Genomic DNA, 21,608 nt, shown 5'->3' on the forward strand with positions numbered 1-21,608 from the left:
ATATGTCAGCACTGGTCCTCTTCATATATTCCCATATATATATATATATATCCCCTTTCAAAATGTGAAAAAGATCATTAAAAATAGCAATGAACTGCAAAATGTAACGCAAGAATCAATCTCACGGTGAAGAAAGAGACGACTTGACTCCTCAGTGATCCGTCCAGTTGTGGTTCTCACCCCCCAAAAAGGAGCTTTTATATGTATGTATATATACTGTACATGTCCTCTACTTGTTGATAACCTCCACCTTACTTTGTCTTCTCCCCAAACATTTCTGTCCTCTTCCTGTTCAGCCTCTTAAAAGGGACCACACCCAGTTTTACCATCAACTGACCCGCCTTACATCTGCAGTTAACCAGGCTGATTAGTGAGCGCATGAAAGAACAAATTGGAAAAGCAACACACCGATGCTTTCCACACTTGTGTCGGTGTCACAAAGTCACACGATAAAATTAATTGACTGTATTCCACCGCCGATATGACATTTTGATCCTTTCATTAGACTCCAAATACTCCAAAATAAAAAATATCTGCGTGATATGTGGTTTTGAGTTTTCCAATACTTGTATTTGAAGAAATCTTCTTCACACACACACACAGTGCTTTTCATTACATGTCGTTTTCGGTTTTATTGAAACCTTCTGAACAGACAATGAACAGATTTCAGATCTGCGACCTGTCACAGGCGACGCGACATCACTTAAGAATGTGTCAGTACTCGATCGGCGTTCAGTACAAATATATAAACTCCAGGAAAACTGCAGCCGTCACAAAACATGTTGAAAAGAAACAAGAGAAAACACTGAATGAAAGACTGACATGAAAACAGATGTAGAAATTAACAATAAAAGCATCAAAGCTGATTGATTACACTTGACGAAATGCTTGAAAACACAAATCAGAGACAAAAGGCTTCTTTAAATATAAATTTAACAAAAACTAGATATTTTCTGATACCTAAGTTTTCACAGTTTAAAGTCACATTTCAATTTTTTTAAGCAGTAAACTGTGGAGGCCTGTCCTGAACCCACACGTTCATAGGTTTCATCTGACTGCAACAGCTGATGTGTCTTTAATTAAAGCACGAACCCTCCTCCAACACTTCCGGTAAAATGTGCCACAAGAAAATAATCATCGTTATGACAGAAAGTTTAGAAAATTCCAAACTTACATTATTATCCTCAAATACATCTTTGTTGCATCTTTGTCACATGCTATTTGATCAATCAAAACGTTTGTGTGTGCAACAGTTTTGAATCTGGAAAATATTATATTATATATGCACTTATAATAAATGCAAGAAAGCCTTAGCGTTAGCAAGCTAACTAGCTAAGCTAATGCTATCTATTGACGTACGTAGAGTTAACTTTTGCACAAGGAACTGGATTTCGATGTTTGGCTAAAAACTAGTGTCCACGTTTTTTTGTTTTTAGCTGTACAGAACACACAAAGATTGTAATTTTGACTTTTAAGTTTGGAACTTCTAACTTTGACCGACTGCAGCTGAAATATGATGGAAATGACTTGCACACGAGGGAAATCCAAACCAGGAATAGTACACAAGAATAACACTGTCGATAATACATCATCTGTATTGTTCTGCAAGTATAAAAATAGAAGTATATCTTGCATAAACAGATATACTGTACTGTTACTGCATGGACTACGCAGTCACATGTAAAGTTAGCATTGGGCTAACTGTTTCTGGCAAGCTAATTACTGACAAATGTTTGAATGTATGAAACAATTTCTGATTGCCTTGATTGCCTTCTTTTGAAAAAAAGAAAAAAACTACCAGTGAGACGCATGTCAAAGAATAAAAAGTAATGGAGGGAAAAGTCAAATCAGCTTTTAAAGATGGTGGAAAGGTCAAAGTTCACAGTATGTGTGGTTATGTACTGCAGTGGTTGAGGTTTCTGATGTTGTCCTGAGGGTGAAGGAAAAAGAGTGGACAGAGAGATAACAAATCATACAAACTGAAATTAGACTGTAACAAGAGTGAGACGGGAAGAGAAAGTGTACGAGCGGAGGACAGCAAAAGATAAGACAAAGAAAGACATCTAAAAACACAAAGACAGGAAGTGATACAGACAAAGGCTGAGGTAGAAAAGAGATGGAGAAGAGGGAGTAAAAGGAAAAAGAAAGCAGGACAATCGTAACAAGAGGCATGAAAAAACACAGGCAGATCTTCCTTGTCCAATGGCGTTTGCACCTCTGGCGCTTAACAAGAGCCAATCGGTGCTGCCAGGATACTGATCCAAGACTCCAAACAAGTGACCATGACGTACAGGTCTGACCTGAAGATCAAAGGCTGAGTAAAGCCTAGAGATTTACCAGACACCCTGAACTGGATCTCTGACATCCATCCCAAACTTTGTGTCCTCGATGTCGTCCTGTTGAACCGTCTTTGACAGAGACAATGAATGTTCACGAGCATCGACTAAACTCCAATCTTAGGACCAAGCTCCAGTAACTCGAGCCGAAGGAGACAACCCTCACAGACTTCTTCAAAATGTTCTCCAGGTGGATGAAAATGTTCACACAGCGAAATCTCCGTACCCGGTGGGACAGAAGGCGGCACCGCGGAGGGTATCGAGGCAGTTGACAAGGATTAGCGTGCCGGTCAGGTGCTTCCACCTCTTGGTGATGGGGTTCCTCATCTTGTCCAAGCCCAGATGGAGCTCCTGGATCACATCTCGGTAGCTGTCCCCCACATGGGCGGCCCACGTCAGGAGGAAGTCGTAGGCTGGCTTCCACATGGACTGAATGGTGGATCGGGGTCAGAGAGAAAGAAGGGGAAGAGTTTTTTTTAGGTGCAGACGGCAAGAGATTGGACAAACTTGTTAATAATTCTGCTCAGAAACCAAAGAAAAAGAGACACTCCCTATAACTGCAGAACTTGCCTTATAATCACCGTGTTTTAAAGTTTTCCTCAGTATCAAAATAATCCAGTGATAGTTGTCTGTATATCCATGGGTACACTGCAAATAGGAACTGCTAATAGCTAATTCGGCATACTTTCAATGGTGCCAATTTGCCAAAATGTAAAGAAATATAGAGTAAAATAACAATAATAACTCACTCAGGTCTCTCACCTCATTGTCCAATAGACCGTTCTTGTCGCGATGCGGAGCCTCGTAAGCCTCCATCTGCTGTCTGGACACTCGAGCAAGTTTCTCGGCCAGTTCCCTCCACCGGGACGCCACCTCCACCGCCGTGGTCAACAAGACAAAATCCAGGACCAGTCTGGCAACCAGACCCTGGCAGTCCATCTTCAGCAAAGCCTGATGGGGGAAAGGGAGACAGTCAGCAGTGAATTTTAATTACATAAAGCCAGTATACTATGTCAAATATATGACGTCAGACCAAATAGAGAGAGGACACCAACACTGGCTGCAATACGATGCTCCACAACAGTTGGACACAACCTTGGACCAAACTCCAGTCCACCTTGGGTCCCCAGTCGGATCCCCTAGATCCCCTCCTATCTATGTGTGATCAGTCTTCACACGTTCAACTGGTCTTGTTCCCTCTTAAACGGTTTCATTTGAATCATTTTTGGAGGCTTATTTGGGTAACAAATATCCACCGTTTCACAAGAAATAAAATAAAGATTAAAGAGGTTTTGGTTCTGTTAATCATCACATGATCCCTCAAACTGTTTTCATCTATAGTCCCATTGAGATTTGCTGTTTGTCTTTCAACTGGCCACAAGGGCTGAATGGCAAATATAAAAGCTTGTTGCTAAAGAAAAATCTGACTGTGTATGACTGTAATCATTAACCGCTCCTGTAAGTAGTCATGTCCCTCAGGCTGCTGCTGTAAATACGTTCTTACTCAGCTAACCCGGTTAAATGAGGGTTAGAAAATACTGAGCATTAATAAAAGCAGCTGACTGGAAAATACACTGCAGGCAAGATTTCCTTCTTTCTGTTTTTTTTTTCTTGAAAAGAAGCACAACGGCCACTGAAGACCAAAAAATGCAGTGTGTGCATGTGTGCGTGTGTCCATCCAGAGATACGATTTTGGTTCAGAAAAGCAGGAGTATCAACCACTGCAGCGTCTTACATCTTTACACACACACATCCAGGATATACACACACTTCAAAGTGACGCACCGTCCTGTGGTGATACCTTTCAGGCTCTTTGCAGGGGAGGTTTTTCTCTTCTGCCAGCCCCAGAAAGCCGCAAGCAAGCGTACACAGTTCTTTATTTACTATGACTCTAAGAAGCTCTAACGGAGGTGTAACACACACTTTTATTCCAAACTAGACTCAAAAGCAAGCATTAAAAGCATTGTTGCAAATAAATCACAGCAGAGCGACATTAATTAGCTTTGCAAGATCTCCTTAGTAGAAGCTGGTGACTGGCAGCCAGTATAAGTGTTGGTACTGGAAGATGCCACCATATATGTAATTATATGATACATGTGCATAATGTCACCAAAAGGTGTGATTTTCAGCAGTTTTAATCTTTTGCTGTGCTACGCTGCTGTGTGAGCGCTGCAGCATAGAATCAGATCATGGTTGCTAATATCTTTCTTATTCATTAAACATGAGATACACTCGTTTACTGCTCTAAATAAACGATGCTCAAATGAAAACCAACCATGGCTGGAATATTATAACTCTAATTAACCTTTTGCTCTCTGTTCCCATCTGAACACGACACAGCGAATAGTCCGTTTTTTTAATAAGATAATAAGATCAGATCAGAGGTCAGCGCTGCGTGAAACTCTTTGTCATCGAGGATTTCGGGACAGAACAGCGGCGTCCCGAATGAAACATGACGTGATTCATCAGATTACTCACATCCACGAGTACATAGAAAAATAAACGCACTTCAGGTTCGGTGCTTTTATGTAAATCATATCAAAGATTTCTCAGATGGACTCTGACGACGCGAACGTGGACAGAAAATGTGAAGAAGACATGAAGTTCATTTTCTTTTCCTCACGAGATAATCTTCAAGTGTGGAGCCTCGACTTCATTTAATGGAGCTCAAGTAGTTTCTACTGATTCAGCTGCACACACACACACACACACACTCTAATCTGAATCAAAAAGACCAAATTTCACACTGATTTCTCTCCGTCAGTCACTCAAATTCAAATTCACGATGAGCGATAATATTTTGGCACAATAACAACTTTCCAATCACGCACTGAAACAATGACGCGTCAGTTTATATATAAAATATACAAAGAAAAAGCACAAAGCAGGAGGAATAAAGCCTCCTCTTCTTACTTTCTTCTTTAATATTTGTTCCTGCACCTGAAAAAACCCCATTAAATATTAATTAATTCAACTTACAGGCTTTTCAGGAGGACACATATTACAATAAATAAGACTTAACATGTAAAACACTTAAAGCACTTATTGATATATTGAATTGATTACATATTATATATACACATATAGATATATTTTACGTTTAAACTGCCCAATAATATATATAAAGTCTTTAAAATTGGTTCTATCTTGACTAGCTGGATATAAAAATGCTACTTGAGTGTATTTGGCTCAAAATACTTTAAAGTAAAATCTACTTTGCAGTGGAGTATTTTTACACTGTGTTGGTACTTTTACTTAAGTAAAGGCTCAGAATACTTCGGGGGTCAATTCGTTGTTGGTTTTGCTCCTTTAATGGGATTTGCTGACAATAAGAAAAGTCACAAGACTTATCCTTTAAAGTACACAAATGAAAACACCGTCATTATTGCGGCTTCAGGTCACGATGTAGTCGGATGTGTGCATGTTGTCTGTTTGGCAGAAGCACGTTTAAGCTTCAGAGACAAGACAGGAAGCACCTTACAATCCAGAGGTCATGTGATTTCCATTTATTAGAATAATCTGTTTTCCCATCCTTTGTCTTTTATCTTCTTTGTTATGAACTGCAGCTCTGAAATAAAGTGAATTATTATTAGCTTTCCAAACCAAACTGACATGATGAATTATTTGGTTTTGAAACAGTCCAGTTTATCTGTATTCACCTCCTCTCTCTCTCTCTCTCTCTCTCTCGCTGTCTGTCTCTATCTCTCTCTACCACCTGGCCGAGAAGCACTTTTGCCTTCTTCTGTCATGTCGTCCGTCTGCTGATTCAGGCTTCACACAGGTTTCAGTCTAAATATAGACCCTGACCAGGTCGTCAAAACACACACACACACACACACACACGACGGGGTTCAACACTCGAGCCTGCCGTCTGGAAATGATGCGTTCAAATGCAAATCGTGAGGGACGCGTTATCTAAGCCGGAAAGAATTAAAGCAGGAGAGGCACGACAGGAAACGGGAAGGAGTGTCAAAATAAAGGTCAGGAGGTCAGGGGGGTGCAGAGGGGTGGAGTACCTTCAACGCTGAACTTTTAATCTCTAAAATCTGAATTTTGTTTTCTGGAAAAAGACAATTCATCTCCCTCTGAGACACTTATCGCATGCTCAAGCTGCAGCAGATGGAGGTCAAAGGTCAGTGTCTTGCTCAAGGACACTTTGTCAGCTGTTGTTTCGGTTCCAGCTGGAGTCCTTCACATGTACGCTTCAGCTCAATTAAAACTCCTTTTTGGGGCGTTTCGGCTTCAATCGTAACAGGAATTCTGAATAATCCAACTCTTAAAACGAGTGAAGTAACTTGTATGAATCACGCGGAGCCCTCCATCAAATGGCAGAATGTAGAAATGGATCTCCAGCTGCACTGTTTCCACATTATTAAATAACAGGATGATTCTGCACTAAAAATAGAAGACAGTCTGCTCCGTGAGAGACTAAAGTGTCTGAAAAATATGAGATAGTGGCGACCTGCAGGAAGCCCCGAAGCAGACGGACAGACGGAGCTGACAGCTGACCGGGCGGCTGTCAGCTAAATGAGCTTCACTTCCAAACAGAGAGGAGAGGTGGAGCAGGGCAGGCGATAACACCGACAGGTAGAAAAGAGAAAGAGAGAGAGGAGGACAACAGCGGCAGCAAGAAGGGACAGTTTCAAGTGCTAAATATTGTTATAAAGGTCACTGAAACGTCACAATTTCATAAAAATCTCCCTCATGAATGATCTTCGTTTATGATCACGTGAGCTCAGTGTCACATCTAATCTCATTTATTTCAAAATATTTATGTTTTCTAAATTAAAGACAGTTCTCAAGGCACCATGAATGCAACATGCACATTTTAATCGAATTAGAGCTTATATTTTCACAGCGAGAGGTCATCTGAAGGGCTTCATTAACTCGGCAGCAATGCGCTTTGATGACGTCCATCGCTTGAATAAATTTATTATATTTTATCGCTTTGGTTGAAAGCTGAACGTGACCTGTATATTTCGACCACAGGGGCCAAAAAATGTTGCCCACGGGAACGTTGCAGCGCTGAACGTCACTGATTTAGTTGCTACAACCGACATTAGAATTTAAGATGTGAATTACATTTCAGGTTCTTCATGTTTAAACAATAAATAGTTCTGTAGCTGTGCACACTTTGCAGATAAGATTCTTGTCTCCCTTTCCACATTTAAACATCTGCTTTAAACAATACAGCCACAGAAACACAAACATAACCGCTCGAAAGAAACATTCAGCTCCTGACTTGTCTACGAGTTTAGGTCCCAGTTGGTTTGGTTGAAATGTCCCATTAGAGAAATCAGATCAATCACTTCCTGTGTGGAGCGTTAGAGGTTTCTCTAATCTGGAAAATCCTCAGCGTCTGTGTGCAGTTGATTTCATTAGCTGTCAAAAAATATATTTTTCCTGCATGAGGACCTCGTGTTTCTAGTTTTGGGTCCAGTAAACTTGCAGCAGGTCTGGATAATCAGGTTGGCTGTTAAATATTCATCGCTTAATTAACGTGCTGATCTTTATTAGCCGTCACAGGGGCTCGAGGCAGCTGTACGTTCACACAGAAGTCTAATTTTCCGGTGCTGTTACCGTTGAGTTTTATGACTAAAGGTCTCAGACGGGAGTCTACTAGCTGGGGATTGATTACGTCCCCTGCAGGAGTGATTCGCCCCGCCTCTCTGCACGGATCTATTATTAAACAACACTCTCCTCCACTGACAGGCACAAGGGACGGCTTTCTCATTTGTCCTCTGCCTTCGTAACCTGAGCCGCGGCGTTAAAAGATCTGCCGGGGCGGTGTCGGATGCCCCCCCCCCCCGGGCCTCCAGCTCCGTCCTGATCAATGCCTGCTCACATTTCAACATGAGAACACCCGACGGCCAGCGTGGAAAAGAGGGGGAGACGTGTTGAGTTGGTCTAAACCCTGAAGACAAACCACGCTTGTTCTGCTGCAACACTTTCATTTTTAATGTTTCAGACTGTCCAGAGCAGTTAAAGCCAGTAGGGGCTCTCCACTTTGAAAATCCAACATAACTTTTCTGCTTCTGCCAGAGTTTAGATACTAGAGTCTCAAAACTACACCAGAAAACAGTAGCTTCTGCCATATTTTCCTCTTCTGTTGCCTTTCTAGCATCAATTGTGTATAATTTTATATCTCCGCGTAGACTCACGTCGATCTAAACTGCTGGCAAGACAACCAGGACTACTTGACTAGTTAGTATTACCAAATAAAAGGAAGTGACAACAGCTTTATGGATCATGGATAAACAATTAGACCATCCACTACAGCTGGCAAGATGTTGAATTTAAGATGTAAAAGGTTTTTTAAGACAAACATAAAACATGTTTTGTGGCTTGTTTAAGTGAAAAAAATGGATTAAAAAAAAGATATTTGCCTTCTTTCCAAGAGTGAGATCGAAAGATTGATACCACTCTCAAGTCTGTACGTTAAGTATGGAGCTGGAGTCAGGAGGTGATTAGCTTAGCTTAGCATAAAAACTGGAGCTAGCAAAAATTACACCTACACCTAAAGCTCACTGATTAACATGTTGTATCTTGTTTGTTTAACCCATAAACAAACTGAAAGGTAAAGGGGGAGTTACATGCTGTAACTAGCCAAGATAGCTCGTTAAGCTAAGCTAAGCTAAGCTAATCACCTCAGTGCTTAATCTGAACGCACAGACATGAGAGTGGTGTCGATCTTCTAATCTAACTCTGGGCAAGAAAGAAAAAGGCAAATTTCCCCCAAAAATGAACTATTTAAACAATTAAAAACAAATGAATAAAGGTGAAGACATGCTCCTTTCGAACGTAGATTCAGGAATAAAGACCTTATTCAGTATCCTGTTCTTACCTGCAGTATTTAGGTGTGTCTAAACTCTTTCTTTTCCACTTGTATCAGTTCTCACGTCCCTCCCACCAAACCCATTTCCTCCTCTCTCGTTACAGAAACCACAGGCTGGACAATGAAGCCACCTCATTGAAGCATTGCCCCCACCTTGAGTCTCCCTCCCTGGGTTCCTCATTATGATACCTTCTAGTTTATACTCATCATCGACCCCCTGTTCGATCATTTCACCCCATCCTTTCCTGACACGTCTCTCCAATGAACTAATCTGCATATGTAAGTGGTGTGGTGCTCAAAAAAGGTGCCTGAATCTGTATCTTGGACACACTGGACTGACATATTGTGGATTTTAATCACCATAATGTTTAAATTAGATACTTTTATCTGGAACATTTCACATATTAGTGTGGATTTGGGTATTTTTGTCCTGAAAAAGAGCAGGTTAGCTGGATAAAAGCCTCATTATAGAGAAAGCGCTGAACGCCTTGTTTTCTAATCGAGGATTTTCTCAAAGTAGGAATGTTTTATTGAGTAACGATTGTATAAGACGGGGGGAGGAGGAGAAGATTTAGTAATTCAAGCCTGTGCTCTCTGGGGAAAATATTGCAGGTCACACACACACACATCCTGGAGTGGTTTACAACTCAGGAAACAAGTTTTAGATGCATCTGGACATAAAATCCAGGGAAAAAAATCACCTCAAGACAACCAGTTCTAGGTCTGATCTCTTACCAGCAAAAGATAAAGAAAACGGGTAGATTGTGTCATATTATTTTGTCTTTGTTTGTCTTGACAGAAGTCACTACTAGAGCAAAATGCCTGAAAGCCATCACTTGATGTCTTCAAACAGCTCATTTCGTCTGATCAACAGTCCAAATCCCCAAAATGATCAATTTGCGACGACACAAGACAAAGATAAACCGCAAATTCTCACAAGTGAGAAGCTGGAACCACAAAATGTTAAACTGAGCTTTCGGTCCGAAACACTGAAAGAGTCACTTGCTGGTTTAGTCAACATTTTGTCAACAAACAATAACCCTGAATTTGATTTGGTCTGAACAGCTTGCAGAGCAACATGAGACACGGAGTAATGAAATCATGTTTTGGCAACTGGTCCTTTAACTCAAACATAATGTCGGGGTTTTAAATCAGTTTTTCTCTGTAGCTGTGTTCAGCCAGGAAACATCATATCTGAGGTAAATTCCATATAATGGCAAACATGTAAGGACAAAACTTCACTTCATCAAGGTCAACGAGACAAATTTCGATATCGTCCTTGGTGATGAAAGTGTTTCTAACTTCACGAGAAAATTGCTGGACTTTTACAGACATCTGAGTGTGTCCTCCTCTCATTTTCCAGAAAATATGAAAAAAAAAAAAATGTAGCTCAGAGCAGTCAAGGATGGAGCCTGGTTCAGAGATAAGAAAGCCAAGGCGTTCTTTGTGCACACAGGAAGTTTAAAAGCCTCAGCTGGAGTTGAAGGTAGCCGCCAGAATAAAAGCCTTTTATAAAACATGAAAGCATGCCTCCTTTCGCTTTAGACTTGGTGAGATTATGGAGAGGTCACAAGACACACAGTCAAACAGGGAGAGGTAGTTGTAGGTGAGGCGCTCTGGATAACAAATGAGTAACACTCTCCGTTACCTTAACAGTTGCTGTCAAAGTCCCATTTAGCAAGGCACTTTACCCCCAGCTGCTCCGGTGGCCGCCAGCCGAAACCACGCTGAGCATGTTGCTGCCACAGAAGTAGATGCACGTTTCAACTCCGCCTGAATAAACAGCAGTTGGAAAATGTACTTTGCTAAAGTACTTTTTGAATAATGGCGTCTGGCAAGGGAAATGTTTTTTTGCCTCCCCCAGGGTGCCGGCGCTGTCGGAGAAGAAAAACACATCGAGGCCGGCGTGCGTTTGCTTGACAGAGCTGTTTTCCCTCAAACTGCAGATGTTAAGTTTTATTTCTATGCTTCCCTTTACAGGATTTTCTCCTCCAACTCCCCCTTTATTTTTCATGTGATGGCTGTTCACACTGTGAGCCACCTCGGGCTGTAAAACAAGTTGTTTACCATTCATGTGACTGAGCATAAGGATCCAAATCCTTCCAGTTCACACTCAGATTGTCACATTGTCTGACTGCAACACGGTCCGACGTGGAAAGAAATCATGTTGAGTGCCGACGTAGCAAAGAGACACAAATCAATCAGACAGCGAGTGACTGTTTTGGAAACTAGATTTTTGTTCTGTTTAGCTTCAACAAAGCTTAACAAATGATGCAGCAACCATCTGAGGGACACTGATAAAAGTCTCCTCTCTGCTCGGTTTGTGATGTGCATCATTGGAGAATAAAAGCTGTTGCCGCAGTGTTCGGACAATTTTCTTTAACGGTGCAGTAAATGCTTTTGCTGAGCATGACAGTTGGAAGATATAGAGGAATGGCAGCAATTTATATGTACCGTTTTCCTCTGTTCAAAGACAATTCAGTGATTGTGATCTTGCCCTACTCTTTCCTAATAAAACAAACAGACTATATTTGGCTCTGTGAACTTGCCACAGGTCACTATTTCAGGGGATTTATAGATAAATGGCTAATTTCAATATGGACCTCATTTGGACACACAATGGGCAGCACCCCATTCTTTGTCTATGGGACAGTGACAGATTTGCATCCCCTTGATAACTTTAAAGGTCAGTTTTGTAGTTTCTCCCTTCAGGAAGAAGAGCTTTACAGTTCCTGACTTAATAAGGCCAAGGCTCAAGGCCGCTGTAAAGTAGCTGTCAAGAGAGAGTCCCCCTCTCCTTTCTTAGCCGAAAGATTCGCACTAATGCCTGCTCAAAAATCCAACAGGACTGGGTTGTTTCTCAGGAAAACAAAATGGAAAGGGACAGAAGTCAACTTCATGTCATACAAACACTTTTTCCTTTTCATTGTTAACGGTGTCTCCTACTTTTGTGAAAACAGGCCATAAAAACAATGACGCCGTAAAATGAAACCTTGTCTTAAATATCTTGGTCTTACCATCATGAGTTCCCTCTGGAAGGACTTCCTCTCCTTGTTGTCCACATTCGTACACTCCTCTTTGAGTTTCTCCAGAACTGACGCCACCTTCTCCGGCTCATTGTCCAGCTCGGTCCGGCAAAAATAATTCAGTGGCAAATTCCCGTACCCCAGGGCATCTGCAAACGCCCTCCAGTTGCCCACATTCTCCATTAAAACCGTCCTCACAGTTGCGTAGATGTATGTAAGAAATTTGCAAGGCTTCAGGATCTGCTCCAGCAGCATCGTGGTTGTTAGGTCCGGCCCACACCAATAAATGGGCTTGACCTTACCCAGTACTAAAACGTTCTTAGCATGGACAAGGCCTATCTTCCCCTGATAGTATCCAATGTACCACTCTTTGGTCCGCAGTTGACCTCGCAGTTTGATTTTCTCCTCGCTGAGCAAAGCAATAACATCCCCCTTCTTGTACTCCAACAGATAAGTGCTCTTGTGCTGCCTAATCACTGTTTTGATCAACTTGCCAAATTTAAGATTGGTAATGCACCGCTCCTGAAACTTTGGGTATTTGGAAGTGACAGCCAGCGGCGAGAGGACAATCTTATCCACCTCTTTCTTTTTCAGAAACCTCCTCTGGCCCGTTATCCTCGCGCCGGTCTTTGGCGGTGGCTGCGGAGTTTGGACACAGAACTGAGTGAGGATACAGTCGAGGGCGTCTTTGACTTGGACCCTGAGAGTGAAGTCTGAGATGCTGTTGGGGTTGTGTGATGTGATCATGTACAGCAGCCTGCTGACTTTCCCCAGTTTGACCTGAAATCCCCGAATCATCCCTGCACCCTCGTTCGCCTTCACCTGGTAGTTGGACATGTTGGAGTACAATCCCACCTGGAGGTCCTGAGGGAACCCCAGCATAAACTGGTGCTTCCCCCACAGCTGGAGGGCCACTGGCGGGGTGGCGCTAGCCTGCCGGCCCACCTCACTTACCAACAAGGTCTTGGGGGCGCAGTCATGTCCAAACATGGCCACAACTGTCTTGAATGAAGGGTGGATGTGCTTGGGTCCATAGACACCCAGAGTTACTTTCCTCAGCACATGGTCCCAAACGGTTGTATTGTGGCTGATGTACTGTGCCTGAATCACAACAGCCACATACATACAAGGCTCTAGACTATCCAACTGCACCTGGACTGTATCCTTGTAAATGTAAGCATTAGGGATGGGCGTGTAAGGCCCTTCTTTGCAGTCACTTCGAACACAAAGCACCTCTGCAGTGTGACAACTCTCCTTCTTGACAGTTACCAATACCTTCATCTCCAACGTGATAAAGGACTTGGTCTCCATGTTGCTGAGCTTGATTTCCACAACGGGGCTGACGGTGGAGCAGTGGTCATTGTTGAGCTCCAGAGGAGGGTCAAGTAAGGCTTTCATGGAGATCTGCTGGTGGTCTCCATGGCTGACATGGCCTTCGGGGATGTGTGCGCTGATGTGGGTGTCTGGGAGCTGAACAACTCCTCCGTTACTGTCCAACCTGCACACGATGTTGGTCTCCACTGGCTGCGTCTGGCCCCACCCAGGACTCTGGCCCAGGGAGTCAAGGTCATGGCAAGACCTGGCCAGCTTTCTGTGGTTCAACCAAGCAGTCCTGAAGTCCTCCCTGCTCTGAAACTGCTCCGGTGAAGGAGCCTTAAGGCCTGTGAAGAATCCTGAAGAGGGTAAGGTTGGATTCGACTGTGCCTGCAGGACTGACAGTTCTGAGAGACTGTGGGAACGTTTACTCCTAAAAAACGGGTTATCCCTGTGAGGGTTAGGTAAAACCTCTTGGTTTGGGCTGGTGGGGGTGGTATTGTTAATGTGGCAGCTGCTGAACCCATTGGTCAAGGTTGTACTAGTGTTAAAGTTGGAGCATGATGATGGAGATGCCAGTGCATCAAACAGAATAAGGTCTGCTGAGTTCCTTGCACCTATATCTTTGCAGTTTTGATCCAATGGACAAATAAAGGGGTTCACAGAGAAGGGGCTGTTGTTGTAAATTGGGGAGGGCTTAAGGGTCATTCCTGTCCACTCCCCCAATCCTCCGAACTCCTTTGACCCATCCTCGTACCCTTCCCCGAGACTGTCAATCATCCCACTGTCACTAAGCGAAGAGTTCCTGAAGTTGACCGGCTGGACGTAGGCGGCCGGGATGTAGCCCATTTCCGTGTTGTTGTGGGCGTACCACCACTCTCCTCCTGACGTGTCCAGCACATAGAGGCGATCGCCTTTGGAGAATTTCAGTGTGGTGAAGCTGCTGGGACAATAATCCTTTATAGCAACCACTTCCTGTGCAGCTCCATAGGAGGCTGAAGTGTCCAGCCTTAAGGCACTGGGAGAAGGCACTGAAAAGGAAAAAGATATTATATCAAATCCCAATTTTATCTTGTGAAACTATTAATGATGGACTTCTATTTGTCTTGATTGCAAAGAATCATTGTAACTGGCTTAGCCCTACTTTGGATAAGCACACTCATGGGCTGATTGCTCAAAATACCGCTCATAATCAGACACAGACATAATGGACCAGTCGCACTAATGAGGTGATGGTAGTGCAGAACAGACGTAAACGTTTGTGTCCAAATGCTTCAGCGGTTCATTTTAATGCTGGAAAACTTTCAGGGCAGCTGAAAAAGATAATTTAATCCCAGAGAAGGAAGCCAAAATATTAAATAATCATTCTGAATAAAATTACAAAATGTTAAGATCACTAGGTAAATGTATGAGCAGATGAACTGCATAATTTACTGCATAATTTACTATTTTTAGTTCACCTCATTAGCGTATATGGAGCATGTAAGCAAAGCTGTAATGAAGTGCAACCAGTAAAGTGAAAGAGCAAGAGAAAGAATAATAATGTTTTCAGCACAAAGCACAAAATTAAAACAACAAATTATTTAAGGAGATACTTGGTGAACACTTATGTTTCTGAAATAATTGAGTCTTGTACCTTACACACATCATTTTTTCGCAACTTGCACCAACAGTGACATAAAACACTGACCTTTGACATCGTTGAGAGTGGCTCCGGTGACCCCTTCACTGAGGTCGACGAGCGTCCCCTCAGACTTACAGCGAGGGAGGATGTGGTTGTTGTTCGTCACTCTGATGATTCGATGGGCAGCCATGGCCGGTGCTTATCGTAGCATTCGCTCATTGGCAGCTTTTCATCTGGACGGGAAACAAACAAGATTTCAGAGTGGGAGCGACCGGCCAATTTTAAACACATCTGGATTGGGGCATTCAGCTGACTTCCCGAGGCAACACTGCAATGGGAAGCTTCATTTTCTAGATCACTAACACAGTTAAAGGCTACAAAGGTCAAAGCCGCTGCAGCAGAAAATACGTTTGACAAATAGGAACTCTGTATGAAAGATGTGTTGGGGGATGAATGACTCTCGGCTGAACAGTGAGAGTTTTTCTAAATCAATGCAAAGACCATGAGCATTGAACTGCGGGAGAAAGATAGAGCGAGAGATGTGATTTAGTGGGGAGAGCAATAAAGAGATGAAACCGAAAGAGATTTAAGTTCTGAGTGAAAGTGGCGGTGAAGAAGGTCAGAAACATAATGTAAAGCGTGAGGTGAAAACGTAGCATGCAAACCTCTCAGGGGCTAACATTTTGGCACCTGAACGCCACCTCTCTACATACACTTCTGCACATATAAATGCATACAATTATCTATAATATCTCTTCCCTGCCAACAGAAATTGATAGTTTGCAGTCACACCAGTCGTAATCGTTTCCTTTAGGGGATTCAAACCAGCAACCTTTTCGCCTCAGAGCCAAGCAGGTCTCCCTCCTCTGGCTGTACATGCTGCACTGCTCTGTGTGAGTATTAACATCTCCGATTGTGTCAACCAAGTTACCAATTTCCTTGTCAGAATTGAGCTGTGATTCAATTTGTGTATGAAAACACACAGTCAGCAGAGGACTGTAATCTGATTAGACAGGCAGCAAGAAATTGTTTTGCAGCAAAACGTTGTTCCCTTCAGTCACAAGAGACTTTATTATTCCTGCAGGATGTGGCGAGCGGCGGCAGCGGGAACATTGGCATTTGCACACTAATGATGCCATTTTAATCTGATTAAAGCAACACAGACTGTAGGAGCAGCCATGTAAATGCCTTTCACTGATTATCTTCATTAGAGCTTTACTGTTTGGAGCTGGATTTGTGCTCAGTGTTTTCACATTAAACACGGAGGATTTCCATTCAGATGCAGGTGTTTGTTTTCATAAAATACAGCACCGCAACACTCAGCAAAGTAGCTATTTTGTCTAAAGCTGATCTGGCTCTAAACAACTGGTCAGAACTTCCTCCAGAAACGTGTTAAATTAACTGTACACACATTACAGAAATATGGAAGATGATTTGCCATATTGTGAAGGTTCCTGTGAGATCTTACTATGTTATAGATACCACAGAATGGTACTCATGAATGAGTGGGTTTAAATACACACAAAAATACTCAAGAAATCGGACTGTAGTAACCTGCTGAGAGTAACTTCCCAACTCCCCACCTTATTTTTGTGTTTTCGTGAGAAAGAAGACTTCTACCCGTCCTCGAGGTTCTCTCAGAATCATGGAAACTCTGCTGATGAAGACCATGCAATACGATTGAAAGCTCCCAAACAAGCAAGTAAGCTGACCTTTGAGCTCAGACAACTGCTGTTTCCAACCTGAAGAATGAAGTGTTTCACAAAATTGTGCCGAATCAAATTATCCCTGCTCATGCATGAAAAAGAAACTTCTTTAAAAACAGTGAAAACTTCCCGCTGCACTCTGACTTTACACCTAATTCCTGGTTCATCTATGTGACCCTTTTCAACACTTTCCACTCAGTTTGAACAATATGGTACAAAATGACATAGTTGAGCTTTCGTTGCGCTCCTGTGAACCAGTTTAGTCTTTATTTAAACTTCTGCAGCTTTTTAAAATGAAGTAAGAGCACATATACGAGTACTTTTGTCTCTCATCCCTCAAAAGAGAAAAACTGGGAGTGTTTCAGAGCAGTTGAGTGAAACTGCAGCAGAGGTGCACTCTGGGACGCAGAGCATGCAGTGAAGAGGAAGTGTGGCTTGTTTAATGGCTGCATCTGTTCACCTGAGAGCTCGTGCTGAAAGCTAGTCAAACTCCTCTGAGGTGACATTTAATTTTCCTGCACCCTCTCTGCTCGTGAGGGAGCGTGTCGCCCGTCGATAAAAACGCCTCCTCCCGCTCGAAGATGAGCACTCAGCGGGTAGCCGGAGCGAGGCTGCGATCAATAACAAGCCGGCAGACAAAGACACTGTCTCCGGCTTTGATATAACACCGAGGTGAACCTCGCTGAATGCAGCAGGAGGTGAGGACGGCTCTGACAGATATTGGGGGGGGGGGGGGGGGGGACACGACGGGAAACACAGCAGGAGGTTTAGTTCGGAGAAAACCTTTGTCCCAGGATTTTAGAAGGAAAAGTGACACAAGCAATTATAAAAACACAAAAGTTAAACAACCTCTTCTGAGAAAATAAGACTTTTACAGACAGGATTCTTTATGTTTCAGAGATACTGAATAACAACACAAAGTATTTCCAGCATTTGGGGAAATTAACTCCAGTCTACTTTTGTTTTACTTCACATTTGCAGAGAAATTTCAATTACAGAGGGAGAGGAAACCTTTCAGGGGATCTCAGCAGACCGCTGTAGGGCCTGTGAGTTCGCCTTCCTCAAAATTGGAAACAGGGATGTTTTTTTTCCACCACTGGTGCATTAATATCCGCAGCGGTGAAATACTCTGCGTTATTAACTCATTTCAGTCAGGCTGACAGAGTGGAGGAGCGGTGAGGACGCCGGGGAGTCGAAAGTTTAATTAGCCGAGAGTCGGCCAGTCCTAATCCCTGGATGAATGTTGCTATAATAACCATTTCCAGCAGCCATATGCTCGTGGAGAGTTTATCACTTTCCATAACAGCTGTTTAAAATGAGCAGTTTACAGGACAGAGACACAGACCTGCTAGAGCGGTGGCTGGAAAACAAAACCCATCACGTCAAACCTGAAACTTAACCAATACTATATTTAAATTCAATCTGCGGTTTGAATTCCCTGTGAAAGCATTCAAACAGGCAGTAATCGCAGATCAAAGGAGGAGGCTGACGGGCTAAAAGTCTCTTAAATCAGGATCAAACCAACTAAAGACAGCTTCTTACTCCGTCCGAGTCACGATTCTTCACTAAAAGTTGAATAAAATGAGATGAAAACAACTTGTTAGCTCCGACGGATCTGAATTGGACATCTGTTGAGCGACAGGCGCCAAGTCTCCTCAGGTTTTCATATTAAAAATCACAATCCTTTTCCTTCTGGAGCACGCTGGTGTAGATAAAACATCCATTTTTATTTATTGCATAATGTGTTTCTTTCATGTCTCCTGATTGTTGATAACTTCAGTCCATCGAGACCTTCTCTACATCTTGTTTTGCCTCTTTCAGCCAAAAAAAGAAAAAGAAAAAGAGGGTAAAAACCATCAAAACTCAGCTTCATTTGACTTTAAACTCCACAAAAGGTCAGCTCTTTCATCTGTCTTGCAGGAAACTGAGTGCAGGCTTAATTCACATTAGGTCTACTTGAATCAGGTACATAACTGACCGCCCCGTTGTGGCCTTCGGCGATGCGGTTCTACTCCCAGCATGCATGTGGACGCGTGTTTACACCTGCGATGAACCGGCAGAAGAACGTTCTTGGAAGTTCGTTAAACGTCTGTGAAATGGGGAACGATGGAGGGGGGAAAAGCTCACCTGTGATGAGGAGTTTCACCCTTCTACTATCGTTCAGTTCCTTTAATCATACATGAGTTTCATGATTGTCCTCTGAGGGCCACCGTAGATGTTTTTTAAGCAGTTTTAAAACGTGATTTATTACAAAACAAATCTCAGTGTTTTAACTGTTCGATTCATCAAAAACGCTGTCCGCTGAGAGGAACGTGATATTTCTTTGTAAGACGAAGGACCCCTCGTTTGAAGCCATCCATGCCCACATTTAAGTCCAAAATAAGTGGCGTATTAAAGGCACCCTTATCATAAAGTTAAGTAAGTATTTTATGGGGTTTAAGATGATGTTTTTTTTATTTATGGAGCAAATCTTCTCTGAATCTGTGATGGAGGAAGTTCTTCTGAGATCATCCGAGTTCTTGAATTACAGTATTAGCATGTGTACAGGACAGATATATCCATCTATTCGGAGACACATCAGGATGATTGTCATGTGTTTGCCGATAAACTAGCCTGTTTTTAGGGTTTGTGTTCAAAAAAGGTGGAGCTTTGCAAATAAAGAAATAAAAACTTGGGAAATTGGGGAAAGCAATCACACAACGTCACATTTTGAGATCTGCATGTTTAAATCAAGCAGAATATGCATTCAGCTTTGTGAAACTGATGTGCCTTCCAGTCATGAAGCGTCTGATTTATCAAAGTTCAGTTATTCATTTAGGATGAAATATGAAAAATGAATGGCAAGTTTTTTCCTTTGAAGCTGACACTTCTCCCCTCCAACAAGTACAAAATGACGTCATAAAATGCACTTTTTAAGAGGTGTTTGTTGTGGGGGGGGGGCTGAAATGTCAGTGGCACATGGCAATAACTGCCTTTTGTTACATAAAATAAAAGAAGTGGCTCATCTCGTGTCTTTTCTTTTTAAGCTCCCACACAGTAATGTCACATTCCTGCAGGCTGAGTGGGCGACTCCTCTCTGATGGTCTTTCTTACTGTCCTGCTGAAGCTTTGTGACGTGTTCAGGGTTTTATTTTGTACCCTGCGGACCTGCAGAAATAAAGAAATAAAGAAATAAAAGAGCCTCAGCTTGGCATGTGGTCAAGTACATTAGTCTGCGGCGCCGCTCTGCCCCAACCGCCGCCGTTCATCACCGGAGAAATTCATCCGTAAAATATTACAATCGCTCCTCTCTCCTCTCAGGATGAATTTCCAGGTAAATGAACCCGCTAAGTGCTGAGCTTTAGTGCCGCTGAAGGAGATTCTTCAACCGCCGACGGTTTAAGAAAAGAGGTTCGCACTCAGGAAGAGGAAGTGGCATTTTGAACACGTCAACGGGTCAACTTCAGGGCAGCAGATAGTTTAAAATTTCAGCATTAAGTGTTTTGAATGCAATAATTTACCTCCAACGTCTTTATTTCCAGCAGCGAGTAGCGATTCATGAAGCATTAACAGATGGATGATGTGACCAAACTCTGCAAATGGGTTGAAAGTGTATTAGTGTAATAAATTCAGGGAAAATGCAAAAGCAGCTAATTGTCACACTAAGCAGCATTTATAATTCCATGAAAAGGGTTTAGCATATTTTTAATTGATGTAATAATGTTGATTAATGAAGTGAGAACACAAGTCAGCGTTGTGTTGTTAAATCATAACGGCTACGTGCTAATGTGATGCAGTTTTATAACATTTCAACTATTTAAAGGGACATTTATGAGAGTTATTAGATAATGAGGATGTAAGACGGCATCAGCTGGACTGTCGAACATTACTGTGTTTATTTCTGCTCGAACTGAAGGACCAAAACTGAAGGTTTCAGGGTGTTGAAGCGACTGCAAATAATAATGTATTATCTTTTTCCAAACCTGGTTAAAGTTCTTAGATTATCAACCTTCGGCCACGTGTGTTATGAAAAAGATTTTTGTGGCAGTTGAGAGCACGACTGTCCATTCATTCACGATAATAATAGATATGTGGTGAAAAGCATTAATTTCAGGACATTAAAGACAAGAAAAAGTCGTTTTCTTAGAGTCCTTGAGAGCACCAGTGGATGGGCAGTTATCAAAACAGTCTCCGCTTGTTCACGACTACAACAGGAGGGTTCAGGTGTTGATTGAGAGAAACCTTTAAATACAACACACATCAGCAGCATCACATGAGACGCACTGCCTGGAGGACACGCTGCTTTCTGTATTAGCGCAACACGTTAGCTTCGGATGTGCGCTGCAGAATCGTCACATATGAACGTAGTTCCTGGTGACACTCGGCTGGACATCCAGAGCTTCAGTGAGTGTAATGTTTGGGTAGTTTCAGACGAGTAATGATTAGCGGTTCATGTGTTTCTCAGAAGTTTATTGACCTTTTCCATAACAGAAACATTAAGTGCTAGAACACGATGTCAGTTTCCACCTCTGACTATGATCAGTGCCTTATATTTGTTATTGAGTTTGGTCAAAATAATCACTGTATGACAAGAAATAAAAGCTCAGTGCTGGTGAAGGTGCAGCGTCTGTTTGTGTGTAAAGGACAGTGTTGGCACGCACCTTCACACAGAGCTGGAAAACGATGACATGCTAGTTTTCAGGATTAGCTTCGGTGGGGGGGGTAGTTAAGACAACAGAGTGTGTGTGTGTGTGTGTGTGTGTGTGTGTGTGTGTGAGAGTGTGTATA

The 21,608-nt window shown here is 42.5% G+C and overlaps 1 protein-coding gene across 1 annotated transcript; it reads right to left on the bottom strand.

Annotated features, from left to right (window-relative positions):
• Positions 1–2,540: 2,540 nt before the first annotated feature.
• Positions 2,541–15,325, bottom strand: sh3bp4a (SH3-domain binding protein 4a). The gene is made up of 4 exons (XM_070930754.1): positions 15,202–15,325; positions 12,189–14,542; positions 3,099–3,287; positions 2,541–2,765 (listed from the first exon to the last, which is right to left on the bottom strand). The coding sequence occupies exons 1-4, from the start codon at positions 15,323–15,325 to the stop codon at positions 2,541–2,543; spliced, it is 2,892 nt and encodes a 963-aa protein (XP_070786855.1).
• Between the last annotated feature and the right edge of the window lie 6,283 nt (positions 15,326–21,608).

Source organism: Enoplosus armatus, chromosome 24 (genome assembly GCF_043641665.1).
Source record: "Enoplosus armatus isolate fEnoArm2 chromosome 24, fEnoArm2.hap1, whole genome shotgun sequence".
Classification (NCBI taxonomy): Eukaryota; Metazoa; Chordata; class Actinopteri; order Centrarchiformes; family Enoplosidae; genus Enoplosus; species Enoplosus armatus.